At 34.3% G+C, this 10327-nt stretch overlaps 1 protein-coding gene across 1 annotated transcript in view; it reads right to left on the reverse strand.

Moving 5' to 3' along the window:
- The window catches only part of Raph1 (Ras association (RalGDS/AF-6) and pleckstrin homology domains 1), a 58366-nt gene extending 55066 nt beyond the window's left edge, over positions 1 to 3300 (reverse strand). The window contains exon 1 of the mRNA XM_033764572.1: positions 3181 to 3300. Coding sequence (XP_033620463.1) covers positions 3181 to 3300 — 120 coding nt within the window. The remainder of the gene's footprint in view (positions 1 to 3180) is intronic.
- Positions 3301 to 10327: the final 7027 nt, after the last annotated feature.

Consider the following 10327-nt stretch of genomic DNA (forward strand, 5'->3'; position numbering starts at 1 on the left):
ATTTTTAATGTTCATATAGAGATTTCTTTAACTGAAATACTGAATAGTTTCTTTGGTGTGAAAAACTATAATAGTACACAGGATCCTAAAGAGATAATTAATAATGTGAAATAGGAAGTAAAGGGCTAAAGGTGTAGGGAAAGTGGGAAGGGTGGGGGAAAGGTAATAAGGGAGAGGAAAAAAATATGAGAAACTGAAAAAATGGAAATAAAGTGTTTGTAAATGGGGAGGGGAGGAGGTGAAGGGAGGGCAGGGACAAGGGGACAAAAATGAGAATCAAGACCTATTATGTAAAGGTACAGAATCCCAATGATGAATGTAATTGTACTGTATACCTAGATTGTACCAATAAACTCAATAAAAAGAATAAAAAAAGAATATATAGAAAAAAAAAAAAGAAATATTGTAAGACTGAATCTGTGGATGCTGTCATTACCAGAAGTAATACTTTCAGCAACAAATAGGGACTTAAAGTAAGTAATAGAAGAGGTAAATATCAGCACTGGACATATGAAGCTGAAAATTATTCACAGAGGGACAACATTCTACCAAAAATTTTCATAAAAGCCACAAATTGTCCTCACTTCTCTAATCCCTAACTTGTGTCCCTCAAAAAAGGACAAGAGGGGGACATATATAAATTGCATATATATATAAATACAGATACATATAGGCGAATAGGGAAGCAAGGAAATAGATTTCCAAACCCAACTCTCCCAAGGCAGAGCAAGGGGTCACAAAGGAAGAAGAAAACAAATATCAGGTAGCGGAAATCTATCAAAAGTTCATAGAAATGACAAAAAAAATAGATGAGTTCAAAGAGGAAGTGACCCAAAAGTTCACAGCAATTTTACTCAATATGCCTGCAGTGAATTTCAGGGAAATAGGTAAAAAACTGGATAAGCTAACCACATCAGTTTAAAATTTGAATGACAGATTAACAAGGGTATGGAACCCTTGAAAAGATGCCAGATAGAAGTATCTGAAATAATAATAATAAAAAAAAACTACAGAATTCACACATTGCAGAATGACCAATGTGAAGACAGTGTCTGATACTTAGTATTAAATAGTGAATTATGATAAAGAGCTCAAAGAAGCCAAAAAGAAAATAAGAGAACAAGAGAAGACTACTCAGCATCTACTAGATGACAAGAAGACCAATCTAAGGTTAAATGGAATTAGAGAAAAACTAGAAAGGACAGACAGATTCACTAACATGCTTACAGAAATCATGGAAGAAAAATTTCCCAAATATAAGAAAAGAGTTTAAAATACAAGTAAGTGCCGAGAGTGTGGTGGTACATGCTTATAATCCCAGTACTCAAGAGGCTGAGGGCAGGAGGACTGCTGCAAGTTTGAGGCCAGCCTGGGTTACAAAGTGAGTTCAAGGCCAGTCTGAACTATCTAACAAGGCCATGTCTCAAGAAACCAAATCCAGGGGCCAGGGATTTAGTTCAGTGGTTCCGTTGCCTGCCTTGCAAGCACAAGGTCCTGAGTTCTATCCCAGGTACCAAAACAACAACAACAACAAAACAAACAAAGAACAAATCTAGGGCTGGGGATTTAGCTCAGTGGTGCTGCACCTGCCTCACAAGCACAAGGTCCTGAGTTTGATTCCTGGAACCAAAACAAAAAAACAAAACAAAACAAAACAAAAAATCCATGACCAAAGATAAAACAAAAGAAAAAAACCAAAACAAGTAAGCAATGCTTACGGAACACCAATTATGAAAAAAGAAGCTCACCAAGGCATGTCCTTAACAAATTACCAGATATCCAGCAATAAAACAGAATTTTTAAAAGTAGCCAGAGAAAAGCAAAAATCACACATAAAGGTAAACCAATTAGAATCACAGCAGACTTCTCAACACAAACCCTACAGGCCAAAGGAGTTTCAAGCTCTAAGAGCACATAACTTCCAACCCAGATAATTTACCCAGCAAAGCTATCCTTCAAAGCGTATGGAGAAAGAAGATTTTCCATGAAAAAGAACAGCTCAGAAGATATGTGTGTTAAATCAATTTGAAAGAAAATACTCAAGAACATTTTCAACAGAAACAACAAACTGAACACAGCTAAAAACACAGAGGAAACTAGTGAGGTCAATAGATAAACAGCCAACAAAGAACATCAAGAAAAGAAAAACAAAGAATACACCAACAGATAAGGCAATGATGGTAAATAACCAACACATCTCAGTAACATCTCTCAATGCTAATGGCATCAACTCTCCAATTAAAAGACACAGATCAAATGATTGTATGAAGTAGAAATCAACAGAAGAAATTTCGGAAAAGATAAAAGCTCTTAGAAAATTAACAGTATACTCCTAAAGAACCAATGGGTCACAAGAAAAATTTAAAAATTTCTGGAAGTTAATGACTATGGTACAACTTGTTGCAATCCAGAAGATAGTACTATGTAAAAAAATTATATTCCAGGACCCTTATCTTTTATCATATACTTTAAAATATATGATTTAAAATAAAAATGGTATACCAATGTTTATAGCATCATAATGAGAAATAGCTAAATCCTGGAAACAGTCTTTATACCCATCAACGGATGATTGGATTAAGAACATGTAGTATCTATATACAGTGGAATATTGCTCTACTATAAGGAATGAGAGATTTGAGACATTGATAGGAAAATGGATGCACTTGGAAAATATATTGCTAAGTGAAATAAACCAGACACACAAGCTTAAATACTGTAAGGTATCTCTCATTCGAGTGAGGCAAAGTATAAACAAAGAGAATAATGAAGGATGGATAGAAGGGCAAAAGATAAACGATCTTTTGCAATAGAGAAGTGGTACAAGGGAAAAAAACCATGAGGGGGTAAAGAGTAGGGGGAAGGGGAAATAAGTAGAATAAAGATATGCCATGTAAAGAAACCTAACAACCTCAATTAATGTAAATATGATATGCCATCCTATGGACTAAGATTAATCAATATCAACAAGAATGAAAAATAGGATAGGGGAATTGAAGGAAGTGGGAGGGAGGGAAGGTATTTAAAAAAAAAACCAATCTGGTGTGTGTATATGTAATCACTCCCCAAGATGACTGTAAATTTCATGTATTGCAAACATGTACTAATAAAGTTAAAAATAAAAAAACATTCAGTGATGACTTGAAATTCTCAGTTAATTTTTCAAGCACTACTACTAACCTGAGTGAGTTTGTCCAGTTCCCCAAGCCAGGCTCCAAACATTTTGTCCAGGTCCTGATCTTCTTTGTCACTGTCTTCTTCAGCACCATGATCAATTTCTTCATCTGATAGTTGCTCCATCTGAAATATAGACATCTGTGTTGAATGAGTATTTACAAATTTAGCTTAAAAAAGTACATGGTATATGCTCTAATACATAGTGGAACTTTCTGTAATCAACTCTTCAAAACTAGAAACTGTATTAAAAAATTATAAGACATTAATGGATACAATGTTGACAGATGAGAAGAAATGAGTAATAAAATCTCAAATTCTTTAGGAAATTGTTTTTAAAAAAGCAAACTGTATCCAATTATGTATCTAGCTAGTGTCTAATTATGACCAAAATCATGAGGGACAACAAAATCATCACACAACACACCCCCTTCAATACACAGAATAACTGCAGTGTAATTCTCTCCAGTCCACAGATACAGTAATACACTAAACAGCAGAGGCATAACTTCAGAAGACTTTAATGCAGCGAATTATGATAGTCATTTTGTAAAAATTTGTTCAGATACAAACCACTATGATCCCTACAAAACTTTAGACCAACAAGCATTTAAGAGAAAGGATAAAACAAATTTTTAAATCTAACTTGGTGGGTTGAATTATTTCCTCCTCCTATTCTACTCACACTTTCTACCCCATGTCTTCTTTCTCTTTATTTCCCCATTTGTTCCCACAAAATCCATGCAGAAAACAAAATAGAAAATTTAAATTTATATATGGATTCTCTAAAAGTGGCAACTTTTCAAATAAATCCTTTGAAAGAAGAGATTATTTTCCTTCTTCCCATTAATAAAATGATGTGTTATCTGACATGGAACTTGCACATACTTTTAGGGATCTCTGACTTCCCACCTTCTGAAACTGTGAGAAAATATACTTCTGTTCTTTATAAATTACCTAGTTTCAGGAATTTTATTGCAGGAGCACTGAGACACAAAGACATGTTCTATTTCCAAAGTAACAGAATATACAAAACAAAATAAGATCAGTGACTGTTTAATCTGACCAATACAAAATACTTAAATATTAAAGGCTCTGAAAATTCTTCAAATAAAGTTTGGCTCTGCTTGTATCAGTACAGTCCAAATTTATTTGACTGTAAATCTTTTTCCTTCAACTCCAGGTAACACTTATTATTTTTCCCAGGGTCAAAATTAAATACTCTTGAGTCACATTTCTGAAATACAAAGTTTTTCCAGTGGATCTAGGTAATATTTGGAATATGACCTGTAAGTTAGTGTAAATACTTTCTCAAACATTATGTAATACATGGACATCTCATTAGGAAAGATTGTTAATGCGGAATACCAATGTGATGGTACACATCTGCTGTGATTTAAATGTGTCTTCTCCAAAATGCAGGTGCTGATTGATCAGATTGATCAGGTGATCAGATTGGCCTCTAAGTGGGGCTTTGAAGACTGACTAGTCCACAAGGGGTGTTCTGTGTGAATGAGATTAAAGGCCTTATAAAACAGGCTTCCAAAGCATGTAAGAGCACAGCACTCCTGTTCTGTGGAGGGTGCAGCAAAAAGGTTCTCACGTGACATCAAATGCCAATGCCTTGACCTCTGACTTCCCAACCTCCAAAAAATGTGAGAAAATATATTTCTGTTCTTTATAATTACCTAGTTTCAGGAATTTTGTTGCAGGGGCACAGACAAAGACAGTATGTCCTATTTCCAAAGCAAGTGTTAACAAAATTATGTCTGTGATTTTTGTAAGGAATTGTCTGATGTTAATTAAATTAAATTTCAAACCTTGTTTCAGTAAAATTTGCAGAAAAAATCCAATAATGCTATAAATTAAACTGAACAATTCTAAAGTTGAAAATAAAATCCTATCCTACTTAATCAATGGAGGGAAATAATTTTCTTAGGCCTACAAATGAGAAGGATCATAGCTCTTCAATATCTATATTAGTAAGTGATAATCTCAATTTCTTATCTTTCATCACACTAATGATAGTTAAATATGTATAAATCAGGGCATTTTACCTTGGCAAATGAGAATGGACCTATATAAATTCTCCAGTTCATACTGTTGGCACTTAAGGAGATTTGATTTTTTAATTCACTTGTGACAATACCATTTTTAAGATTTTTATTAACTACTGCACAATTTACAGATCAATTTCAAATAGAAATCATATATAAAAATTCACTGTGATCTATCTATGAAAAACATAAAATGTTAATTAAAAGAAACCCTCATCTGACTGGGTGACTTAGTATTCAATGATTAAGTTTGAGAACAGTTAAGAGCAATACCCAGTCTTCATAATGAGGGCCAATAAGTAATGGAATCTGGAATATATCACAGTCAATTTCTTTTTCACTAATCTTAAAAACTGAACACACTCAACCCAGCAGCTAAAATATTCTAGCAAGAATTCTGCATTGAAATAGTCATCCTTATATTTCTAATTACATTTTATAATCTCAAAATGCATTTAAATAACTGGGCCTGCAGAACTTACTATTTCACCCACTTTTGAAACAGTAGCTTTAGTATCTTTAATGAATATTCTAAGCAACAATACATAAAGCAATGTATTTTTGGGGGACTGTTTCAATCCACAGTAAAAGTCTGCTCACATGATACAATATCCACCCAGATAACTCATCATCAGGAAAATTTGCGTGAACATCGTAACACACAGCATGATGAATTTATAATGACAGTGGATGGGGAGAAAACATTAATCACAGACCTCTATTAACCAGACACTGTAACAGGTATGTATTATCATTCACATATGAGGAGAGCAAATGAGAGAGGAAATGGAGCAAATGGAGGAGGAAATAAAGGACAACACTTTGGGCCCTCCACTACAATAAAACCTATGATTTTAGTCATCTTGCAGATAAGGGCTCCACATAAGATTTCATTTAAATCCAGAGTTCTTTTTTTTTTAATATAAAAAAGTTTAAAGTCTGCACTTCTCTTCTGACCAAACAATATAATTGCCCATAAGGAAAATGCTTTATTGGGGGAAAAATGAAAATAATTATATAAGGCAAATATAAAATAGTTCAAAATGAATACGAATATTCTAAGTTATCATAGAGCCAAAGAGAACTATAGATTATACATGCAGGTCTCATGTGTTTTGTGAGTTTTCCTACTATTTAAATAAGTTTTTAAAAATCATTTTAAATATTTTCATTAATAATATTGTTTTATCTAATTATTATGTGCTCAATTAGAAGCAAATATGACTAAATGAATGAAAAGTCCTACAGTAAATGAAAATTTTGAAGTAATGACTGTTACTATTAGCGTCACTTGCCAAGTCTGTCCTTTTAAAAATTTGCCAATATATTAATTATTTTCTAAAAAATAAACATTCAGAAACTTTTCCAATAAAAATTTCAGGTCTGGGCTGGGGATGTAGCTCAGTGGCATAGTACTTGCCTGGCAAGCACAAGGCCCTGAGTTCAATTCCCAGTACAAAAAAGAAAAAAAAAAAATCAGGTCCTATAGAGCTTGGCTAGCATGTGTGGGGCTCTAGGTTCAATCCCCAGCACTATGGGAAAAAAAATTAGTTCCTACATTTCTTTAAAAATTTACCATGATGTATTTCCTTAATGATATCCAAATAGACCCAAGAAAAATAATGCATACTACAACAAATCCTATTAAATTATTTTGTGGTTGTTAGACTTGGTACTTTGGGGGGGTTACACTAACATTTTACTTAAATTCTCTTCTCTTATACATAAGGGAAACGATGTGTTGAAAGAGTGTTTTACCACAAATGAGGTTTCTTCTTCAACATTCAGACTTACCAAAAACAGAATAAGAACCAAAGTCACAGGAAAATGGACAAAGCCCAGTGAGATACTAGCCTTCCAGGACCCCCGTTTGCCTGTCCAGCCTTAATTCTCCAACATTGCAGCCGTACTGTCCATCTGTTCCTTAGAAAATAGATTTATTCCAATCCTCAGCCATTGCAATGCCAAATCTTCTGCCTGGCACACTGTCCTCCAAATATATGCATAGCTCACTCCCCTCATTCAGGTCTCTACCTAAATGAGCAGCTACCAAAATAGCACACTACCCTTGTTACTTTCTGTCCCTTGTATAGTTTTATTTTTCTTCACAGCACTTATCACCATCTGTCACATTTATCATCACTCTTCTTCCACTAGAAAGAAAGCTCCATAAGAACAAAGGCTGTGGTTTCCTTCTGTATCTGTAATGCCTGAAATGGTGTCTGGCTCATAGCCATGCCATTAAATGTCTGCAGTATGAGTATTCAACTCTTCTGTATGTGTATTCTTATAAAGATGCACACTTTGTAAACCTCCATAAAGAGCCAGTTTAGACCCAAAGCCAACAAAAAAATTCCACATAATAAAAGGCCCAAAAATGAACAATAAGTTCTGTTCTTTAGGACCAGGTGCCTCATAAGGAACTCCTCATTTAACCACACACTCTTTACTGACTTATAAATGTGTTACTCATTTATAAATGAATAAAATTAGGCTAAAAGAACTTAGACAACTTTTCCCAAGGCTCACCTGCAGAAAATGGCAGTATGAGAATTTAAACCCAATATGCATGACTTATTCAACTATATCACTGGTTTTAAAATGCCTACAAAAGAGGTACTTTTATTGGCCACCATGTGCACAGATGGAGTTAAGATACTCTAAAACAAAACAAAACAAAACCCCTCAGTTTTATTCATTCAACTAAATATTTGAGCAGCTACCACATGCCAGCCACCATTCTAGGGACTAAGAATAGAGAAGTGACACAAATCAAATTAAACTCTTTTTCTAATGGATTCTTATTCTATTGTCATAAAGAATTAAGGGAAGCCAGCTACTAAAGATTAGGAGCAGAATGGGCAGAGGAAATGGAAATGCAAAGTAGAATAAACCAGGTGTATTAGTAAAGCATTACAATACTTAGAATAAAATTCTAATGCTAAGACCTTACTTTATTCTAAACAGGGTCTTGGTATAAAGATATCAATGCTTTTTTAAAAGCAGGACTCTCATTGCTCTGTAGTGAACAGACACAAAGGAAAAACCTAGAACAAACACCAGTGATCATGGTACAGGTAAGAAATTAAAAAAAAAGTCCCCAACTACTAAATGGAGATAGAGATGAAGGTGATGATGATAGCTAATACTCATTTAGTACATATGCACCAAACATTATTCCAAGTGTTGTACAGCGGTACTTTGGTTCATGAATGTTTTTGTTTGCAAACAATTTGGTTCACAAACAGAAAGGTTTGGCAAAATTTTGTTTTTGTTTACAAACTCTGCACTCAGTGATAAACATAATCAAGGTCATCTTTCCCACACAAACACAGACATGGTCATATACTACAAAATCGTAAAACAAATTAAGTTCATGAACTAAGGCACTACTGTATTTATTCATTTTAAATATTTGATATTTATTAATTTACCTGATCTTTACAATAATCCTAAAAAGTAAATTTAATCTCATTTACTTATGAAGCAAACAGAAAAAGCTACACAGTTTCTTAAGATGTGGCTGCACATCTAGAATTCAAGTGTAGACAGGCCCAGGCTCTTAACCTGTTCTACAATATTGTTTCTGTGAGATGAAATGAAGTAATATGGCCAAACTCAAGACACTTTTCCAAGATAAAGCCAAAAGAACCTGATGAAAGACTGGATGGTGGGAGGGAAGAGTGAAGTAAAGAGAAATCAAGGATAATTTCTAGATTTTCAGTTTCAACAAGTGACAGGTAGTGGCATCATTTCCTTAAGACTAGTGATCGGCAGGTTGGGAGGGATAGCTAATTCTGAAGCAAACCTATACTTGAAAAAAACAATGAGGAAGGGTAAAAACTCAGCTAAGGAGAAGGCTTAGCTTCACCAGATTATTTCAAAACCATGTTTATTATAGAAAAATCATATACTGCTAGTAATGATCAACTATTTTTTTTTCCTGAGACAAGGTCTCACTTTGTAGTTCAGGCTGGCCCTGAAGTCACAGGGATCCTCCTGCCTCTGTCTCTCAAGTGCTGGAATTTCAGGTATGCACCACCACACCCAGTATGATTCAAATAATATTTTAAACTAGATCTATTTTATTCATGAAGTAAAAACAGAAATAATGGTGATCTATCATTGTTGAAATGGTGGTTGGTATAATTTTGCCAATGCAAAATAACTGTGCTCAATTACTACAGGTTAAAACTTGTAGTGGATATAGCAGGCACCACTACACATAATGAAACCATCCGTTTAGTACACCACCTTGCTATGAAGCATTATTACCATGAAAATTTTCATGAAGTTAATTATTCAAGTCTATTCCCTAATAACTTTCTTTTCAGGAGATATTCTGATTTACTTTTCTTCATTGTGAGAGGAACTGGTGATTCTTCATAAAGAAAACTGGGCATACTGGAGGGCTTTAGCTCAGTGGTTTCACCTCCAGCCTCGAAAATGCAAGGATCTGAGTCTGATCCCCAGTACAAAAAAAAAAAAAAAAAAAAAAAAAAAAAAATTTATAGAAAAATCATATACTGCTAGTAATGATCAACTATTTTTTTTTCCTGAGACAAGGTCTCACTTTGTAGTTCAGGCTGGCCCTGAAGTCACAGGGATCCTCCTGCCTCTGTCTCTCAAGTGCTGGAATTTCAGGTATGCACCACCACACCCAGTATGATTCAAATAATATTTTAAACTAGATCTATTTTATTCATGAAGTAAAAACAGAAATAATGGTGATCTATCATTGTTGAAATGGTGGTTGGTATAATTTTGCCAATGCAAAATAACTGTGCTCAATTACTACAGGTTAAAACTTGTAGTGGATATAGCAGGCACCACTACACATAATGAAACCATCCGTTTAGTACACCACCTTGCTATGAAGCATTATTACCATGAAAATTTTCATGAAGTTAATTATTCAAGTCTATTCCCTAATAACTTTCTTTTCAGGAGATATTCTGATTTACTTTTCTTCATTGTGAGAGGAACTGGTGATTCTTCATAAAAAAAACTGGGCATACTGGAGGGCTTTAGCTCAGTGGTTTCACCTCCAGCCTCGAAAGTGCAAGGGGTTGGGGGTTGTTTTCCCCACCAAAAAA

This window comes from Fukomys damarensis, unplaced genomic scaffold, assembly GCF_012274545.1.
Source record: "Fukomys damarensis isolate Sample0158 unplaced genomic scaffold, DMR_v1.0_HiC HiC_scaffold_16, whole genome shotgun sequence".
Taxonomy (NCBI): domain Eukaryota; kingdom Metazoa; phylum Chordata; class Mammalia; order Rodentia; family Bathyergidae; genus Fukomys; species Fukomys damarensis.